General features: G+C 35.6%; 1 protein-coding gene across 3 annotated transcripts in view; it reads left to right on the top strand.

Annotated features, from left to right (window-relative positions):
* CDC14A (cell division cycle 14A) overlaps window positions 1-22427 on the top strand; it is a 60747-nt gene that overhangs the window by 32823 nt on the left and 5497 nt on the right. For 2 of the 3 annotated variants that reach the window (XM_082766264.1, XM_082766266.1), the window contains 9 exons: window positions 2007-2069; window positions 4879-4966; window positions 6806-7036; window positions 8968-9106; window positions 13406-13562; window positions 14430-14545; window positions 15070-15117; window positions 16461-16589; window positions 17524-17846. In XM_082766264.1, the coding sequence (XP_082622390.1) occupies window positions 2007-2069; window positions 4879-4966; window positions 6806-7036; window positions 8968-9106; window positions 13406-13562; window positions 14430-14545; window positions 15070-15117; window positions 16461-16589; window positions 17524-17846 (1294 nt within the window). The remainder of the gene's footprint in view (window positions 1-2006; window positions 2070-4878; window positions 4967-6805; window positions 7037-8967; window positions 9107-13405; window positions 13563-14429; window positions 14546-15069; window positions 15118-16460; window positions 16590-17523; window positions 17847-22427) is intronic. The other variant, XM_082766265.1, reaches the window with a different exon arrangement.

Below are 22427 nucleotides of genomic sequence, written 5' to 3'. Positions count from 1 at the left end.
CCCAGGCCCCATCTCAGGGTGGGGTTACAGGTAATGCACTAGATCTGCTAATGAATCATTTATAAACCTAGGTTGACAAAATTAAGGTACTGATATTCTGTGACTTAATCTAAGCACTGTTTTTTGTATTTTTGTTTTTGGATACTTAACTCCATTTCAGTGTTTGACACCTGTTCTTTTCAGAATTCTTTAAAAAGAATGAAAACTAGTGTATCTTACTAGTGTTTTGGTGTGTCATTTAAAAAAGTTTGTCAACTTGCTTGTTAAAGCTCTGCCTTGCATGTGCTGTGGTTTCAAAATATGTTTAATAGTCGATGTAAAAATTATGAATTTATCAAAAATAATTTGAAAAGCATAATTTAAATTGCTAAATTTGTGGTTATGGTCCTGGGGAAAATAAAAAGCAGCGCTGGAGATTAAAAATGCTATTTTACATATTAATTGTCAACTTGGTGTTACAGTATATACTTGATACTGTAAGCAAAGATCAAATTTTTCATCTAATTTCCCAGTGATCTTAATGAGAGGAACAGGTTATATAAATGGTTCTGTACTGACACCTTATAGACTATTTGTAATTCTTAAAAGTATGCCAAAACAAGTGTTTCTTAAAAATTGAAAAAAGGACAGATCAAGCTTAATATTTTTAGTTCTGTGGGGGTGGGAAAGGAGCTGTCAGTTAACAGTAAGACTCTTAATTTGTGTGGCTTTCTACAGATCCTGAAGCTCTATGAAGCAGTCAGTATGATTTATCTGCAACAAACATGTCAAAAGGACTCTGAAAACCATTTTTTCCTCTTCTGTTCCCATAAAACTTATTGAATCTCTGTCCAGTTCACCTACAGAAATAAAGCCACTTCGAGTAGAAACTCTATGGCTAAATCTAAAGTAAAATCTTAGTTTACCTGAGTAAATTTCATGACTTTGTTGCATATATTACATACACATAATCCAGGGGGCCTACAAATTCTGGAGTGCAGCCGTCTAGCCATGCTTCAATGAAATACGTTTTTCTAGATTTGCCATTCAAAGAAACCTCTCAGTATCTTAGGTTTCATGACAACATTGTCTACTTAAATAAACTATTTTAGTTATGCCTAAAAAGAAAGAAAAATAACTGTAACAAAAAGTGGTGAACACGATTGTTTTCTAAAACATTGATATATGGTCTTTTGTTAACACACCTTAATCATAAAATGTTGTGCAATGTCTATACTTTCCGGAATGTGTTAGATTCAGTATAAATATATGCTGCAGAAATGTATTACACCAATTCTTTGGAAGAAATTTGTGGTATCGATTGCTTATTCATAAAATTGTTTTAAATATTGTTATATACAAATCTTTAGTACAAAATGGACTTATTTAATCATAGTACAGGGATCAAATACAAAACTTAATTTCTTTCAATCATGTAATAAATCTTGTCTACCATAGTCTTGTTAACTTCATTCTACCAATGGAGTGCATCGAGAGAAGTATTAACAACTAATCACAAAATACAGGTTACACGTAGTACTTCTGTGTAAGATTTTTGCCTGGGTATTATGCTAATAAAATCAGAGCGTCATATTAAACACAGAAAAGCAATAAACTTTTTGTGCATTTTGGTCATAAAATATAGAATGTTAAATATATTCAGCACAGAAATTATCAAATGACTATGACAAAAAGGGAATTACTTTTTGTCATCTGCCTTAAAGAAAAAAAAACATATGAGTGTGTGGAGACTCAGTTTTAAGATTTAACTGATATGCAACAAACTTATGTCACATCATAATGTCTTTGAAGGGGAAATAATGAACCTGATGTTTTTGGACATTGTTAAAGTTTTTGTTGTCTGTGTTGTTAGTCTGTGCAAAATTGAATGTTGTCTTAACATAGAGACTTCAGCAAGCCAAAAGCACAAACATTTAGTGATTTAGTTTTTAATTTTTAAGAACAGCATTATAAAATGAGATTATAAATCATATTTAAGAATGAACTGACACCTTGTTGCCTTTTAGGCCTTACAGCATGGATTTTTTGACTTTAAGACATTTGATGTGGATGAATATGAACACTATGAGGTTTGTATGTTTAATGGGTTTAATGTGTCCGGTTTGCCTTAAGTTAGAATACCTAGTATCCCACAAGTTTAAAATATATTGGAAAAGTATTCTAAATCAAGTAAAACTCAGTCTTTGTATGTACGGTAAGTACATGAAACCACAACAGTTCCCTTGGTTAGGTAATTGTTGGAAGCCTACAGATACCTGAAACTTTATTCTGTCTGAACAATATGCAAGATGAGTATTGTTACAATGTGATGCACTGAAATTGCAAGAAATCTGTTTTCTCATAGCCTTCCTGGCTTCTGGGACTGCTTTCATGCTTTCCCATTCTTGTTCCAGGATATGACTCCAAGTCTCTCAGCTGCCCCACAAAATCTGTTTTCTTTTAATACCTGTGGAACAGCTTCTTGAGATGCTATTAGTCCTTGGTATATGATAAATTTTTGTATAGCCATATAGATTAAGCACATTGTGAGCTCACTTTTTTTTTTTAATCAGTGCATTATATGGGATTCTAGTAATTAAAATACATCTAAAAATTTCCTTAATGAAGTCCCAGAAAGCTAAATTGTCATTCATTTTTCTGCCATTTGTCTTACAAATTAAGAATAGATGCTCTGGGTGGCTCTGGATTCCTTCAGGACTTTATTCTGTAATTTTAAATGTAAACTGTGTAAGTTCTTCTCATCTCTATCTTCTAGTAATAGACAGCCATTTAAAGCAATATTGCTGCAGAGATACTTTGAAATATACCCTTGCTGCACCTGTGAGCTGTGTTGTGTCCAGAGGAAATTCCAGGCCCAAAGTGTATATCCAGATTAGTTGGGTGTTTTTGTCTCATATTTCCACTCGAAAGGAGGAAGAGGGTTTTTAATGAAGACAGTGACAAACAATGTAGTTGTATTGGAAGTTATTTTTGGAGCTGTCTATAGTTCTTGCTATTGCATTGGTTAGGGAGAAAGATTTATAGACTAGAGGTGTACTAAATGTTTGAATATATATTCAGCTCTCTTTTTAGAGTTCAGAACATTAACATAGCTTGAGAAATTAGTGTGGCCTTTGATGAACTACTTAGTTTTAGCTTAATCTGTGTATAGCAGTAAAATTTCATTCTAAAAAAGAATGGCGGGTGGAAACTCTTAGGAATGTATATATGTAGTATACAATGAGCTGCCTGAAAAGAAAGTATTAGAACAATTGGCTAAAGCTGTATACAAAACAGCCCCAATATCTTGTTTAATGCTTAACATCATTTTACATTTCTGTGAAATGTATGCATGTCTGAATGAATCCTGCTCGCTGTCTGAGTTTGTGAGAACTTGGAATCCTTTTTAAATTTTTTGTCTATTCTTTGTGTGTCTTCTACTATTTTATGTACGATGGTCAGCTTTGTATTTTAGACATATACTGTGCTGTATTTCTAGAACTTTAATTGTTCCATATTTTTCTGTTAGCTCTTCAGATGTATAGTTGTGTGGAGAAAAGTTGCATAAGATTTAAAAGGAACAGGCTAATGGAAATTCGGTTTCATCTATGAAGATGAACTATAGAGTTCTTCCATCTTACTGCACTATTAAGGCAGCTAATTCCCCTTTTGTTAACCAAGTTCTCAATTTGCTACAGTGATGTTTGCATATGGTGCTGAATATATATAGTTCAGAGTGGTTAAAATTTAAATTATTCACAAAAAGCTGTGTACTACAAAGAACTAATTAACTTATAAATAAAACTGGTAATGCAAATATAAAAATAATTCAGATTGATTGAACAGAATTGCTTTAATGAAGGGAGTAGAGGTGCCATGATATTGAGATTGCAGTCTGGAATAGAAATTTGTGTGTTGTGAGGAGCGTTCCTGACTTGGCAGTAAGAATCATTTCACTAGTCCTTACGCAAGCTTGTTAACTTACCGGAGTTTTTGCTGTGTGAGGATATTTGGAGCAAGCCTAATGGGGTTAGCTAAGCAAACAGTTGGTGAATTGATTACAGTAATGCCCATTATCAGAACCTTTCACTCATTAAGATGTTTTGGTGAGCTGAGAGCAAAAAACACAAGCTTCATAATGCAGTTGAACTGAATGCCATGTCCTTAAAAGTCATGCTGACAATAATTGCATTGCCAAATGAGGAATGGGCAATCTTCATTTAAAAAGAAGACATTCTTCAGTTTGATCAAGAAAAGAATTCACAGAACCTTTCTGAAGTTTTCATTTAAAAATGAAAAGCCATTTTTGCAAAGAGATGCAAAACCTCAGTTTATTTTTTATTTTTGATCTATATTTTGCTTCTATGATTGCGAGCTCATTAGAGCTATGCCAATGTGTGAATTTCTGTTTCTACGGAGAAAGGATAATTGTTTTTGAAGGCTAATTGTTCTTTGTAATTTGTTTTCCATGAATTGGCTTTTTAGTGCCTACTTCCTTACAGGGAAGCATTTTTCCATATTCTTTGACTAAAACACATGATAATGCTAGTGTCTGCCAGCAATATTATACATAGGTGTCTTAAAACCACAAGTCCTGTACAGGACAAATACCTTAGATATAGGATCCAATTTTATTTGAAAAACTTTTTAGCAAAACTTGCTGTGGCTTTGTTTTATGAAGAGATTTCTGAGAAACAGCTTACGTTCTTATTTAGCTTATAAATATAGGACAAACTTTTATATTTGAGGTGTTTTAATGCAGCAAGAACATAGTAAAAACCAAAAACAACAACAACAACAACAAAACACAAAAAACAACAAACAAAAAAAAACATACTATTTTTTTTAACTTGTATCTAGAGATGTTAAAATGTTCTTCTTTCTTGCATTTTTTTCCAGCGAGTAGAAAATGGTGACTTCAACTGGATTATTCCAGGAAAATTTCTGGCATTTAGTGGACCACATCCAAAAAGCAAACTTGAAAATGGTATGGTTCAGGGTTTTAAAGTGTATATTTTAGTGCTATTATTTTTCTTTGTAGCATGTTAAACATATGTAGCCAATGAGCAAAAGATCATAGATGTTTATAGATTGTCTTCAGAAATAATAATGCAGTGAACATTTTATATGCAGTCATAGAACTTAATTTCAAAGGTCTCTTCTAACAGTCAGTGATTTCCATTCAGAGAAAAATACCAGAAAAACTCAGGTACTTTACTTACCTTCTGGAAACTGACACCTGATAGGATGAGTATGCAGAACTAAAGGTGAGTTGTATTAAGGGTTTTGTAACAAAGGCAAGGAAAGTCTTTAAAAGGAAGCTTGTCTTTCCTACTTGGGATAATGGAAAGAACATACGTAATTCTAATGGAATATAAAAGAGAAACTTGACTGACAAAGTAGAGATTTGGTCCAGCTAAAAGGAAAATCAGTCATATTTCTTGCTTAATTTTACCTCATTCCTTGTACCATGCTATTTTGTTTCTAAGAGTCCGTTTTCTGAGTATCTTCCTCTTTACTACTGCTCTCTCATGTTTCCTCTACTTGTACAATGTATCCACTGAAGATTTAATCAAAATCTAGGGAGACAATATTTTGGTTGCTTTGGATTTTCCCCTAGTCACTGTTGGAGTCGCTTCTTGCAGAACATCTTCAAAATGATCTAAAGTATTCTGTAGAGTCTGGAAAATCTTTTAAGTTTTTTAGAATATGTTTTTTTTTAGAATCTGTTATGTTTTTAATGTGTATACAACTGAAATACTATTAAATGAACACTAATGCTTATGATCCAGTTATGAGAGTGAGTACACATTGCAAAGCTACATTTTTCTCATTATGCTGTGGCTCTAATCGCATTGACCAATGTGTATATGACTTGTAGAAATGTCCCATGAAATGTCTCAAACCTGTTTGATCTAGGGAGATCAAGTAATGCTATTGTATTGGTGGGAATATGATGTGGACTAATTTCACCTGCACCTTTTCTGCAGTTTTACAGTACTTACTACCTAGGCATCTGATATTTAAAAATGTTCAATTCAGGAATGCGTGCAGATATCAAGTAGCTTAATTTTTGAGTGTAATTGATGTGGAGGGAAGTAACTGTAAACCTATTTAAGAATCAGAAGAAAAATACATGGGCTGAGGTGAAATCTAGCATAAATTAGCAGAAACTTACCAAGAAGGAGCTGGGAAAAGAAAGTAGTTGGCAAATTAAAGGTAAAGGAGAAGTAAACTAACTAGAAATTTGATGAGAACATCACTTAATCCTTTTTCTCTCTACTTTTATGAACACTTCATCTAGAGGATCATATTGTGTCTCAGTTGAATCAAGGCAATAAAGCTTTTTTCATCACAGTGAAGCATAAATTTTTCTGGCATTGCTTTACCCTTGACTACTCCTCTTGTCCATAATGTAGATCACCAATCTGTTTTCCTCATAAACACAATCTGTCCTATTAAAGCATGTTTTATTCTTATGATAAAGAGCTGTTCTGAAATGCTAAGTTCATATATGTAGTTAGCTTTCAACTATCTGTAAATCTCTACAACTAGAGGGGAATGGGCTAAACAAGAGGCAGTACAGTGCTTCAGAAATGCTGTGCTTTATTTTTTTCTGATTTCTTTTAATTATAGTGAGCATTTTGTGGATGTTTTCAATATCAACAACTTTCTGTATTATTCTGAATAAAATATTAAAACATCTTAAGTATTAGGATGTTTACTAGTCAAAATTTTTTAGAAGGATTTTGACTAGCAGGACATTGAACTTCATTCTCATAAAACAGTTGATGCAATGCACCTTGCTTTATTTGTTTTTTTACAGGTTATCCTCTTCATGCACCTGAAGCCTACTTTCCCTATTTCAGGAAACATAATGTCACATCAATCATAAGGCTAAACAAAAAAATTTATGAGGCAAAACGTTTCACTGATGCTGGGTTTGAGCATTATGACTTGTTCTTCATAGACGGAAGCACACCAAGCGACAGTATAGTTCAGAGGTTCCTGAACATTTGTGAGAATGCTGGCGGTGCTATTGCTGTACACTGTAAAGGTACGTGTGTGTATTTATTTCTCATACTGAAGTTCAAAATAAGTATAAATGCATAGAATTTATTTTAAAAATTTTAAAAAATGATAAAACCCTGAAAAATAACCTATTCATGTGAAAGTAATACTGCTTTTTAATTTGACTAAATATGTGACAAATACCAAATATTTTCATGTGCATATTAAGCTCTTTCAGCCTACACTACTGTGTACAGAAACTGACAAACTGTTGTTCATTGTTCTATGATTTTTTTTTCTTTTAGTTTCACTTGAATGCAAGAGTTTTAGTTAATGCAGACTTCTCTTTTGCATTATTCTTTCACAGTTGGCATTTCCTAGCAGATTAGTATAATGCTAATGACTGAAAGGCTTTCTTTGTGCTTTTGGGACTGTTGTTCTACATTTTTCTGTGGAGCATAACTTCTGCGTTTCAAGTTAATGTGAGTTACTGTGATGCCAGTGTTTCAAACCAGCCTATGTCAGCGTATCAGCTAGAAAATATACAGAACATGCTTAGTCGAGAAGGATTAACAAAGGCTCTGAAGGGTTCATCTTGATGTATGTTTAAAGAATTGTGTAAGGACATTGTGGAGACAAATGTCTTGCTGATCTGAAACAGTAATAGTGCTATTCAATCAATGTTGTTGTGTTTTGTTTGTTTTTCCCCATGAGCACTAAATATGCATGTCAGGTAAACAAGCTGATTTGCCAGCAACTTGTTGGTGTGGCAGAATTATATACTGTTCAATACATATTGCTTTTTATATAGATAGTTCACTTCACCAAGTACAGGGGAAGAACAACTCCAGGCACCAGTATGTGCTGGGACTCACCTGGCTGTGGACAGCAACTTTGCAGAAAAGGACCAAGGAGTCCTGGTGGACCGAGTTGAACAAATCACTGTGCCCTTACCACTAAGAAGGCTAACAGTATTCTTGGCTGCATTAGGCAAAGCATTGCCAGCAGCCAAGATAGGTGATCCTTCTACTCTACTCAGCATTGGTGAGGCCTCACCTGAAGTGCTGTGTGCAGTTCTGGGCTCCTCAGTACAAGACAGACACGGACTTACTAGAAATGGTCCAACATAGGGCCTGATCAAAGGACTGGAGCACTTCTATGAGGAGTGAGGTGGGACCATTCAGCCTAAAAAGGAGGAGGCTTAAAGGGGTGGGGGAGTGTTACAGGAAGCACGGCCGAAAGCATGACAGACACCAGTAGAGTCAGATCATGCTCCATTTTATTGCCCGAATAGCCTAACTTTTATAGTGAACTTAACAGGGGCGGATAGTGTTTCATACAAGATTATTGGTCAAAAGCACTCAGACAAACAACTACAAGAAAACAACCCCACCTGCAAGAAAACAACCCCCTTGTGATTAGCAGTCATGTAAACCTTGTCCTTGAAGCCAGCTGCTGGTAACAATATTTTTCTAAATTCCTCAATTGGGTGATGTGGGAACACTGTCATGGGAACTTCTCACAGTTGCCCTGGTAGCTTGGTTTGCTCAGCTACAGCAAGCCATGGGATTTTTGCTGCTTCAAAAAATCCCTCAACAGGGGAGATTGATAAACATCTGAAGGTACAAAGGTATCTGGATTTACTTATTTAATTAGTTTTACAAGTACAAAATCAAGTTTGGTCACAGTTTTCTTAAATATCAACCTTTAAAAAATGTTTGAGGTAGAAGTGCACAAGGGAGAAGTGATCAGTTGCATGCTTTCTTAAGGATGTTTTTTTTGTAAATATGATATACTACTTCATATATGTACAGCACTGAAATCCAGTAATATGGCAAACAGGATACTGAATCAGAAATTTTCTTCAAATATTCAAGTGGTAAACAACATTATTAAAAAGTTGTCTTATATCTTATACTTGAATTTGATAATTAGGAAATGCTCATGACTTTGTGTGTAATATTTGTTTTTCTTTAGCTGGCCTGGGGAGAACAGGAACGCTGATTGCCTGCTACATAATGAAACACTATAGATTCACGCATGCTGAAGCCATTGCTTGGATAAGAATATGTCGACCAGGCTCTATTATAGGACCTCAGCAACACTTCTTGGAAGAGTATGTGTATTTAATTTGCTACTAAGAATCAACTGCTTTTCTACATCCTTATTCTACATTGTCGTGGTTCCGCTCAAGTGGGCAGCCGAGCTCTACCACAGCCACTCTCTCTCTCCCCCTCCTCAAAGAGGAATGGAGAGAAAATATGTGAAAAGGGCTCAAAGGTTGAGATAAGGACGAGAAAATCATGCAGTAATTATTGTAACAGGCAAAACAGACTTGGCATAGGGAGATAGTAATAAGCAATAAATCTTACTAAAAGTCTTACTAACAAGCTAGAGAAGTGAGAAACAAAGGAAAGAAACCAAAAGCACCTTCCCCCCCCATCCACCCTCTTCCACCTCCTCCCCCTGAGCGGCGCAGGGGAACAGGAGAATGGGGGGTTATGGTCAGTCTACAGCACTTCTTCTCTGCCGCTCCTTCTCGGTCACTCTCGTCCCCTGTGCTGTGGGGTCCCACCCACAGGACGCAGTCCCTGATGAACTGATCCAGCGTGGGCTTTCCACAGGCAGCAGCTCTTCCAGAACTGCTCCAGATATGGGTCCATACCGCGGGGTCCATCCCTCAGGAGAAAACTGCTCCAACCTGGGTCCCCCACGGGCAGCAGCTCCTGCCAGGTCACCTGCTCCTGCGTGGGCTCCTCTCCACGGGCTACAGGTCCGGCCCGGAATCTGCTCTGGCAGGGGTCTTCCACAGGCGGCAGCCTCCGTCGGTGCAGGGCCACCTGCTCCACCGTGGTCTCCTCCACGGGCTGCAGCGTGGAACCCTGCTCCACCGTGGTACTCCATGGGCTGCAGGGGGACATCCTGCTTCACCATGGGCCTCACCACAGGCCGCAGGGGACTTCTGCTCCGGCGCCTGGAGCACCTCTCCCCCTCCTTCTGCACTGACCTTGGTGCCTGCAAGGCTGTTTTCTCACTCCTCTCACTGTCCCAGCTGCTGTGTGGCTCAGCGTTTTTTTCCCTGTCTTAAATATGCTCTCACAGAGGCACAAAACAACATCGCTTATTGGCTCAGCTCTGGAAAACAATGGGGCCCTTACCAAATGTGGGGCAGCTTCTAGATCTTTCTCACAGAAACCACCCCTATAGCCCCCTGCTACCAAAACCTTGCCACGTAAACCCACTACATACATGTTTATCCATCTTGTGCTATTGTTTAGGATCTACTTTCTGTCTTCTAATATTGTATATTACTGCCTGTTGTAATATATTTAAGTTGAGATTAATTTGAGATTGAGGTAGAACTTGTTAGTAATCACCTTCTCTGGAGCGCTGTGCTTTTTGTTGCCTTCAGGGGCAGAGGGTCTCAAGACTGCATATTTGTGATCTGGGGGTCTTAGGAGATAAACACATTGGCAGTATAAATTCCAGGTGTAGATGTAAGATTAAATCAACAATAAAGATTTATTAAAATGTTAATATAGAAAAGATATGCTTTATATACTTGTCGTGGTTTAACCCGGCTGGCAGCTAAACACCACGCAGCCGTTCGCTCACCCTCCCCCCTCCCTCTCTGGGACGGGGGAGAGAAATGGAAAGTGAAGCCCGTGAGTTGAGATAAAGACAGTTTAATAAGACAGGAAAATAATAATAATAATAATAATAATGATGATACAATGGTGATAATACGAAAGTAATAATAGTATGTACAAACAAGTGATGCACAATGCAATTGCTCACCACCCGCTGACCGATGCCCAGCCTAACCCCGAGCAGTCCGGCCCCCTCCCCCCGGCTAGCCACCCCTATATATTGTTTAGCATGACGTCAGATGGTATGGAATACCCCTTTGGCTAGTTTGGGTCACCTGTCCTGGGTCTGTCCCCTCCCAGCTCTTACTGCACCCCCCAGCCTGCCCGTTGGCAGGACAGAGCAAAGGCTGAGATGTCCTTGGCTTAGTATAAGCACTGCTCTGCAACAATTAAAGCATCGGGGTGTTATCAGCACTCTTCTCATTCTAAGCCAAAACACAGCATTCCACCAGCTACTAGGAAGAAAATTAATTCTGTGCTAACTGAAACCAGGACAATACTTCAAGCCTATGATGACACTTGAATCTTGCCATAGTAATAATTGAATCATTTTTCTTTATTGTAACTAAGGATTAAATAAGTGTGTGGTGGGCAACTTATGCTCTCTGTCAGATTCCTGGCATAATGTATGAACATTTCTGACCTGGAGCTAATGTAGTTATTAGCAAAACATAGCTGTATAGTTTTAATATGGCTCCTTCTCAAATTTGACTATATACTTTAATTTGAAAACACTTTGTGTACTGGTAATTTGAATGGGAGATTCAAAGTTTGATCCTGACTGGGTCTGACTGGAAATACAATTTCCAGTACAATTACACTGGCTTCAGTGATGTTGATGTTACGTTTAATTTCATAGTGACTTCTGTGTTGAGTTACTACTGTAGTAGTCATGCTGATATTTCTGAGGTGATACCTTCTTCAGCTAAACATCAGGCATTTTCATTGTTATGAGGAAAAGATACTGTATAAATACAGAAAAACATTATCTGACCTTGCATCTAAAATAGGATTCCAGAGAAAGAAGTGTTACTGTAATTCCTAACAGAAATGGAGCGTGAATTAGGATTCCTCTTTACATTCTACTCATTGGAATGGATACTCATTTATTTGAGAAATGGCCCACCATTGTTCAAAATACTGTAAATCACAAACTTTCACGAACCACAAGTGCTCACTGAAGACAGATCAAATTTTTCTACACCTTGCTGATCCTTGGTTGATGAATTTCTAAAAATAACTTCCATAATACAGCACGAATAAGAGAGGAAGATATTAGGTGATTAGTAAATGCTGTTCACTTGAAGAATGAGAAATAAATGTATAGTAACTAAGTCTTTTCTGCAGTGGCTTTGAAATACTTAATTTGATTTTGTAGATAGCCAAAGATCTTTCAGATGTTTTCATTAGTATCTGTATCATTTATATCATTTATATCCAAGAGTTGTTGTATTGGTCAGTGAAAACTGACAAACCTAATGGCAATAGATACCTGTTTGGATATTCAGACAAAATTCAAGTGACGTCACCAATAGCCTCAAAATGGGAATGAGGAGGAAGAAACTAACATCAGTTTTATCAGTCTAATATGAAAAGTCTTGGTCTCAGGACTGCAAAATTGCATCTGACAAAAAGGTTAAATCTTACAAATTTGCTCTCCCAGCTTTCATAGATGTCAAAGTTTCATCTCCTTAGGTCCTTTGAGGTTTATTGAGGGAGGTTTTGAACAAGTTTTTTTCCTTTTTTTTTTTTTTTTTTTTTTTGTAGGAAAAAAACATCACTTGGGTAGGAGGGTATCAAATGAGTTTGCTACTGTGAATGCAATTAATCTTGAAAGACTTAAAATGTGCTTGAATTTGAATGCCTTTTATAGGCTGCTTTTGTTAGGTGGATTTAGTGGGTTTGTGTGCTTCCCCCCCACCCCAACACACTTAGTTTTCTTGGGATGTGGTGAAACCTTTCAGTAAGTGTTTAGCTTTCCCATTCGTTATTGTGCAAGCTTGGGCAACTGGCTCAGGCTACTTGACTCTTAGGCTTTACCTTAACATTCTGTTTCAAAAGAAAAGTTTCCAGTGAAGTTATCTTCTTAGACTTTTTTCTGTTCAGTTTTAAGAATTTAATTTTGTTATGATAATAGGTAATAGGATCTCAGTTCTTGAATTGGAACTTCTATGTATAGAAGCTTGACAGGTATCTATCCAGCAAAAGCATGCTAAGCCCAAGTACATAGCAATTAAATGATGATTATTTTTGCCACCTGTCTAAAGGATATAATCTTGTATTTTCTGAAAGTTGCTCCTAAACTCCTGTTAAACTTTACATGACGATGGCCACTTCTGCCACACAATATCCATATACACAAGATGTATGCTGATAGTAAGTTAAAGTGTGGTGTCATCATTTATTCTACCCATTATGTATATAAAAGAATTAATTTATATTATTTTTTAAATGGCTTTTAAGAGCCTTTAAATGCTATGGCAATTCAGTTAGTTAATCTCTTTTACTATTAGGATTTTGTAAAATGAAGTTTTAGTTGTGTAATATTTCTTCAATGGCTACAGACTTGTTTTGAGATTGCTTCTTTTTTATGTTTTAACCATCAAAGATTTTTTTTAGTGTTAAAATGTGCAGACTATTTATTTTCAGTTGAAGATGCACAGAGGATTCAAATGTTGTCAATCTATAAAAGTAGTATGTTTCCATATTGTTTTTATCTGTGTGCAAATTTATTGATACTAATTGATTCCTTTTGAATCCAAAAGGAAGCAAGCAATGTTATGGCTGGAGGGAGATCTCATCCAATCCAAACAGAAACAACGAGTAGTTGATGGAAACATTAACAGAGTTCTTTGTGGCTTGAGTGATATGTCAATCAGTGACAGCTTGAAAAAAGTACAAGACTTGGATCAATACGGGGAGGTAAGTGTTCATAAGAAGAATTTAAAATAAACAGATATAAAGCTGATCATTTTAAGTAGCTATAGATCACATTTAGGTTTGAGGGTTTTTTTGGGACATTTTTTTAAATGTGTGACAATTAGAACAAATCTCAATTTTCTCAAAAACAAAAAAACTTGGAGTATATTTAAAACTTTGTGAAAAATATACAAAACTTTGTGAAATACATGTAAAAGTGTCGGTCACTTCTGGGCACTTATACTTCAGGAAGGTTTGTGTAATTTCAGATAAGTCTTCCACAGTTTTCAGTTGTGTGGTTTTGTTGTTGTTGTTGGTTTTTTTTTGTTCATTTGTTTTGAAAACATAGGGGATAAATTTTCCTAATGGAAATCTACTTATTACAAGCTTCTAGCTGGTAATGCATGAGTGTATAGATATCCGTCCCTTTATTGCAGTGTTGTGGATTACTGCTGTTACGTGTACATCTGGGTTAAGGATCTTATAATTATTTAGTGTGAGGAGAGGCATGAAGTGTCAGCTAAAGTGAACATTTCTTTTTCTGAACTAGTAAAAACTTTAAACTGTTAGTAATAGTTATGGTGGAAAGAGTTGGAATTCAGGTACTATAAAAACAGACGTATTTAAATACATAGTGGCATTAGATTCGAGCATCCTGAACTGATTTTGAGGTTTGGTTGTGCAATTGTACAATGACACGTTTTATTCACTGGAACTGTACAAAGATAGCATAGTTCCCCATGAATGTAAAAGATTGTAAAATAGCCTTTTAAATGTTAAGCTTTGCAAAGGAGATGTTCATTAGTTTTGAACTACGTTGCTCTTAAAAATTCTATATATTTCTTTGCTTGCATACTTCATGTTTCACAGAATGAATATGAAGACAAAACAGGTACGGAAGCAAAGAATGGCATGACACAGGGAGATAAGCTTCATGCCTTAAAAAGTCGGAGAAGGCCATGCTCTACTACAACTGGAGCTCTGAGGTAATTAAATAATTATGTGGTAATTTGCAATTTTAAATTCACTCTGCTATCAGATCTTTATAGCAAGTACACCATCTTGTTTAAGCAGTGGTACTAGTTGTGCTGCTTCTGTGGTGGAAATTTGTGTGTGTGTATTAGTTGCATATTTATTTTATTAATTTGTTCTTTTATTTTCTGTCTTCCTTTCAGGATAACTACTTACTTTTTAGCAGCAAAAGATAAAGCAGAAAACTATTTCAAAACCTTCATATTTATGTCTATGTAGCATTTTAAAACTTGTCCCTAACTAAAACACTTTTTAATTTCTGTAGTTTTTCTTTCTTGTTATATCAATTTTGAATCTTTTAGGGTCTGTAAAAATGTAAAGTTTGGAATTAAACCTGCAGGTTCTTAATACTAAATGATCTCTGCTGTTTAAATTAAAATTAAGTTAGTTTCATGCTTTAAAGCCTGTGTGAAATATGCAAGTATACTTGAAATAAATTAAGTTTTGATTTTTAAAATGCCTTCTTTCATTTCTTTAGGCTGCAAGAAATGAAACTGCACACCAGGTCCATATCTCAACCTTTCAGGTATTAACCTTAAGAAATTATCTATTCGATTATAGTTCTAAATGTATACCACTTTAGTCTTCTGTATTCAGTGTTTTGAGTTATGCGTATCACATCAATTGATTAGCAGTTTCAGACTTGTGAGAAATGGCAGGGAACAAACATTTTTTAAGCAGCTGCAAATCACAAAAAAAAAAATAAATAGTTAAGCAGAAGGATACAGCTGTACTTTGGGGATACCTTGAATTCTCCTTAATAACTAGTACATACAAGTCATTTCTTCATATTTTCTGATATCCATGCTGTTATGCAGTGAAAGTTGGATAGTTAACTCATAACCCGTTCATTTCTGTAAAAATAAATACTTGTCTCAAAAACCTAAATCAGCTAAATGTTGCCTGTATATCACAAGTTGTGGTCTGTGTGGTTCTTGTAGATGGACTACAGACTATACAATCAATATTTTTATCAGAAGATGTACCAGATGAATATTGAATTTTAGTACCTTCTGATGGTTTAAAATTGGACACTGTACCTTTTACTACAAATAAGTACTTCCCAGAAGTTTCTGTGGATCCAAGAAAGCCAACGGTTTCTTTTCATTTTCATAAATGTTTTTCATTTACGACACATACTGAAATTGAAATAGTAGTAACAGTTCCCCTCTAAAGAAAATAAAACCGAGAATAAAAATTGGCTTAACTTTAAGAGCTATAGGAATAGTGGATTTAGGTCTTACGCTTTTGTAACCGCTGAACCCTTTACCATTACATTTAAAATACACTATGTAAGACATTGTATTTGTCATTATAAAGCACTAATATGAAAAAGAACACATTACCTTCAGTTTTATTGCAGCCTGGATTTTTGAGATAGATTACTCCAGGTGTCTAACTTCAGAGACTTCTGTTTACATGGTTTTCTTTTTTTTTTTTTTTTTGGTGTGGAAGTAAAGCTATATTGCTGTCATTCCTTCTGTGCTTGTAGTTGGAGGCTTGTACCCAAGGCCTTAGGAGCTGATCATGACTATACCCCCTTGGTCTAACGATGGAGAGAGTTTCATACTACTTCTAGGCTCTTCATTTACTAATTTTTATTAAACTTAAAAAGTATTCTTTGTCATTGCAAATTTGACACAAAATATTGAGGTGAAAAGTAACCTATAACAATATAATGTGGTACAGAAAGAGAAAAACACCTTAAGTGTTTCTCAAACCAGGCAAATAATTTGCTGTTGAGTTCTCAGTACATTTTGAGATTATCACTTTTGAAAATACCAGTCTATGTATTGAAAGACTGTGTGTTTGGGATATGCATTTCAATTATAATAATTTTACTTCTCACTAAAACTCCACTACTTCTAGACTGAATACTTCAGGCAGCACCGAAGGATCCATGTCTCCACTGAAGGCCTCCAAAGCCATGACAGCTAATTTACCGTCTGCAGAAAGAATAAGCAGATTTACCACATCGTCAGCCTCTAACCTTAAAAGGTTTTTTTCTTTATTTCTCATTTTGGTACAAATGCTTACTGGTTTTCAACACATATGCAGTCTATGAAGGACTTGCTGTTCTTGGGTGTGAGAAGGCTTAAATTAACATAAAAAATTATTTGCTGTTCCACTAGCCAAATTTTAGTTGCCTACAGATGGGGACAGAAAAACAAACAACCCTGCCCCAAACACACACACATAAAAACACTACCAGTGTAAGTTTGGGGAGGATTGTGTCAATTCAGAAACAGTATTATGTTGCTCAGTTTTTGTATATTCATGTGAATTTATAGGAGTTTTGCAACTATTCCTATAAATCTGTATATTATTAATCTCAGAATAATACTGAGCAGTAATTGAAATGATTTTTACGAACCCTTGATTCATTGCTATTCAATTCCATTATTCCTACTGTACTAAGTAATTATGGATGTCAAATTAAATATATAATGATGCATTTTACATAACTTCTGGGCACAACTATTTATTTTTAAAACAACTAAATCAGATTTTTTTGACACCTTATTTTTATTGTTAGTCTCAAATTTTATCATATTCCTTCCTGGTTATCTGAAGACTTTTATCGCACTATTACCTCTAAGAAACAGAGGAGGAGTTCCTAAACTTACATGCAGATAAAGTATGTTAGTGTAGATCAGTCACTGCCTCAACCTTTTAACACAGTCTTCTGCACGTGTGCGTGATTTGACAGAGGTGAAAGCTGACAGGGGCTTGAGTAAATGAAGTATGGGAACTCCTAGCACAGAAATCTGTTTTTAGTTAATTTCATCTTTAGAGAAGATAAAGTTGTGTGCACACATTAATTGTTTCAGAATGATCCATATTATTCACCTAATGTCTTCTGAATTGTCTGTTATGTGTACGTACTACATACATTGTGTGTATTTTTTCCCCCCATGTGTTTTCCATTCAGCGTTTCCATAAACTCCAGACTAGCCAGTTCTCTAGGGAACCTGTATGATGCTTCAGATGATGATGAGACCAAAATGACATCATTGTCCTCTAGGACAGGTTTTTCTGTAAGCCAAATCTCCAGCCACTTGAATGGCAGCTTGCAGCTGCCTCGCAGAAATAACCATGAACTGAACAACAACTTGTACAACAGAAACAGCAGTAGTGGCAACAACCTGAGCAGCCAAACCAGTTTTCAGAGCGCCGTGACAGATGAGTACGCATCAACCCTCCTTTATGGGCCTTACAGCTCCTCAAGCACAATACCAGACTCGATCAATTCCTGTAAGTTCAGTCACAACTCTTTCAGGCTTCTGACCACTGCTGATCTTCCTCGCTTCTGTGAGCAAAGCTGTTTTTAAAAAAAAAAAAAAAAATCTTAAACTCGCTTAATTTTCTGACTTCCTTTAATATTTTTCAACAGCATTTTGTCTGTTGCCTTTTTAAGTAACTATCCTTTCAGCTGCTTTTTTTTCCTGCTTTTTTTTTTTCTATTTTCTAGCATCTAGATCATGGAGGTTTTATGAAAAGAAATCAATACTAAACTTAAGCTAGTACCTTTCTTGATACCTTTTTTAAGGACCTTCATCCCCTTCAGATTTTCATTGCAAATTATCCATAATATAGCTTATAAGTTTTTTATTATACATCTTAATCTTCATGCAAAAATGGATTTAAAGAAACTTTTATACTGTATGTGTCATACTAAATGGAAGATAGTGCATTCTTAAGGATAGGATTCCTTTAAAAGATGAGTGTGTTTGACTTGAAACCGAAGTACTCTTCTAACATTAAATGAAAAATATTTTAGGGCTATATATTTCTGATGGTCTTACCATTTTAGTTTTCATACCTATAGAACTTTGCTGCCTTGGTTTTATTTTGTGTCCTTTTTCTGTGCGAAAGAGTATGTATAAAGAGGATACAGGAGTAAATTAGTGCAACTTGAAAGTGATGCTGTACAAAATGTAGAGAAGAGAGACTAGAGAGACTTCACTTGTGGAATCAGAAATAAATTCAGCTACAGAATGTCAATTTCAGGGAAAAAAATAAGTATTTAATAAACATCTTAGTATACCTGGTTTCCAAAGATTGGATATCATACTAATTATTAAAATTACTGCACTGTACTTAATGGAATATATTGCCTATAATTAATTGAACCCATCAGCCTCTGTTTATTACTGACACTTCATATCTTACATTTTTCAGGCACTGGAAATAAAATGAACTTCACATATAAGTAACTTGAGAATATTGCACCTTTCCTTTCTGTTTCCTTACCACAGACACGTTATTTGTTTCAGTACAACTACAGTTTTAGTGTTATACCTGCTACTGTTTTTCAGTGTGGCAAGTCCACTGCCTTTAAACAGGCAATACACACCCTGCATGCTATTAGGACATCAGCATAAAAGGTCATTCATGGGTTGTGTTGTGCTTTTTTTTTTTTTTTTTTTTTTTTCCTGAAGTAAGAGACCAATCTTCTCATTAACAGCTAGTATATTGGCACCACTTACAGGTCAGAAGCCACATGTTTATAGCTTGGGTGTATGAGTTGCACTGTATGAGGACAGGCAACAATAGGAAATGCATTTTCACTGTTTCATTGTGGAATTTGTGGGGGACTGAAACCTAGCTAGTACGAAAAGTATTATGAAAACAAAGCTGCTGTGAGGGAACTTGTTACCTCAGATGTTTTGTTATTCCTTCAATGGATGCTTGCATTTGAAAAGTAGAGTAGTTGTGCTACGATGCATTTCTTATCCACTGCAACTTATCTGCAATAAGTGTTAATATTCCATGATATTAGGATCACTGAGTGATCTGTATTGAGTTTCCATTTGAGTTTAAACAGTACTTTAAGCATTGGCAGTAACTTATGTCCTAGGGACTTCGTGAATACTACCACATTCTTTTAAGTTACCTGAAGTTATCGTACCTCTTTAAATTGGTACTATTTTCACCTGTTACATAGGATCTTATGAGGTAAACTACACGTAACTGAGGTTTGTTTCAAGTTGGATGCGGAAACCACCCTAGTAACTTTTATAAGGAAACCAGTTTTAGAGGAACAGGACTGTTTTAGTTCAAGCTACTTACTGGTTTGAATTCTTCCAGACACAGAGATGAAAAGGGAAGATGAAAAGCTGTACAGCAAACTGAGGAGATTTGATTTGAGACACAGCCATGAGTATTTCACTTGTTCATAAATTCTGATGTTTCTAGAAAGTCAGCCTTTCCAGCTGATCTCAGTTTTGTATCCAATATGCTTACAGAAATTCAATTCTCAGAAGAGGATAACTGACAAAGGCTCCAGCTGTGTATAGTGGAACAAAAGTCAGTACACAAAGAAAGGTAGAGAGCAATCACTAATTTGAATATCTAAGTGGCAAAGCATCTCATTTTTGGATTTCTTGCCTTCAATAACCTTCAATATTGTCACATTTAAATAAACTTGAACAATAATTCCTGGGAAGGTCAATCAGTTCCTGTAACAGAATAATAGTACAATAAGAAGTACCTAGTAATAGTACAATAGAGAACCTTGTGTAACTGGTATGCTGCCAGAAGTAATTATTTGTTTTTAGCCACATCTTAGTTACAGCTACATATTACACATTAATACATAAACCTACGTGGAGAGCCCGAAGGGGTAGAGTTGCCTTACACCAGTAGCGTGAATTGATCATGAAAAATAAGTTGCTGTTATTCATAATAGCTCCGGTTGGTTACAAGAGTACCAAGTAGTCATACAAACCATTCCAGGAACAGCAGACACTTCCTCAAACAGCTAAAGCTTTGGAGGTTGAATAAAAATACTACATCTTAAAAATTTGTAACTGTTATCTCCTTTGGAAAGGTAGTTGCTTTATGCTACAAGTGATCCTTATCAAGAAAAGCAAAGTTGGTGGGCTTGCCCCTTAAGCATAGGTTTAGAAATTAAGTAATGATTGAAGCCTTGTTCCTTCTTCTGTCTAGCCTTTTGCAGAAGGCTAGCACTATGTTGCTATTTAATCTGCTGTGAAATCAAGATTAAGCTGTAAACTTAAAGATAATGGAACTGATCAAATAATTCCTCAAACACGTAGGAAAAGGGGCTGGGTTTACAATATAAATTACTGTCTCATGTCTTGTATTGGAGATACGTGCTTCCTTCTTAGATAAGCGTGAGAAATTCTTACAAAAAAGGGAGGAAAATGAGGAACACTGATTCTTGCTTAGTTTAAGCAAGAGAAAAAGAGTAATTAACAAAGAGGCAAATGGTTATCCTGACACTGTAAAGCTATGAGCATCTTCGTCAGGAGGGAAATATTGTTCCCTTGCAACAAAACTAGTAAGTGACTTAAAATAACGATTTAAATGAAATCTGTTAGGCATAGAATGAAGTTTTAGGTTGAACAGGAAGTATTTCTACAGGAAAAATTAGCTTTCTAGAATGTGCTGTTTTAAGAACATTGTTAGTCTTTTTCCTACCTAGTGACTTAGTAATGGAAGGATGTAAGATATAACCTTTCAGCAGTTCCTGGCTTAATACCATTTGTTGATAAGGAGCAAAGATTATACACTCAGATATCTAATCTCTGCATACTTCTTTGTCTGGTAGTGAGTCTCAAATGTACTGGCTAACATGGATCCTACTTGATATTGATTTGTTTTGAAGACATTTGACATTTTGAAGAGACTGGTTTATTTTGATTGGTTTTATTTTGATAGTTGGTCCCACTACTGGAAGATGGTCACACTTAAAACCTTTTAATCTGAAACTTGATATACCTCTTTATTATAGTCCTTTAGCTTATTTTCTTGTCATGAAGATATTTCACGCTATTTATCTCAGTTTTGTTGTCTTTTGATAAGTAGAACTTTTTGCATGTATGACACTGGCTCAAACATCCATTTGGATAATGTTAGAAACCTTTATAGTTTTCTGAAAACTATTTTTCAGAAAGTAGCACTCTGACATCTTTCAGGTGCAGAGAGCTTCTACCTAGTGCCATCCTGGTTATATATTCAAAGCTTCCGTTAGCTTCTTTAACTGTAATGCACTGGGAGTTCTTGCTATCCAAGATACTGACGCTCACATTACAGTTTAATGTCCTGCATTCCTTGTTCTTTATTGTAGAACTCTGCATTTAGTTGAATAAAAGCATCATTTTTTCCCCCCTCTTCTTCCTGGAAACAATTTGTGAACCACAGAAGATTGTCTTATCTGGATGTCAGTGCTTGAAGTAATATTTTGTTTGTGCTGATATTCATCAGCAGTCATAAGCTCATGAGCAAAATATGGAGTAACATGAAACCTTATCACCTGTTCTGGCAGAATTCTGTTAAAAATAGAATTTTGTTTAATGATTTCCACTTCACTGCTTTAGATGCTGAAATTACTTGAAGTCCTGTCAGCCAAACCTTAGCCTTGATGCAGTAAGTGCTTGTATTACATTGAGCTTTTTTCTAATTGGTGCACATCAGATAATGTACCTGACAGAAGTCTATTACATATACCAATAGTTATGTTTATTCATTTAACTTCTCGTCAAAGAACTCTTGAATGATATGAATTACATGCCTGTGCTTTTTACTAGCAGAATTCACTTAACCAGAGTTAGATGTCAAACTATCTATCTGTAGTTGTACAGGTATTCTTATTTTGGGAAATCACCTTATTCTTATTTCTCTTTATTCGTTTAACTATTAACACCAGTGGTGAAGGAGCATTTTAAGATGGTTAGAACAGTAAATGTTCATTTCTAATGAACATTCTTTAATATAATTAGTGAGAAAATGAGGAACCTTAAGTTTTAGGTGGTGCAAGTACATCATTCTTTTTTCCAGTATGGAAGAGAATGTTATCTAATACTCATT

The sequence above is a fragment of the Aythya marila genome (assembly GCF_965140915.1).
Source record: "Aythya marila genome assembly, chromosome: 8".
Lineage (NCBI taxonomy): Eukaryota > Metazoa > Chordata > Aves > Anseriformes > Anatidae > Aythya > Aythya marila.
The sequence above is the reverse complement of the archived record's forward strand: the minus strand, read 5'-3'. Positions and strand labels throughout refer to the sequence as shown.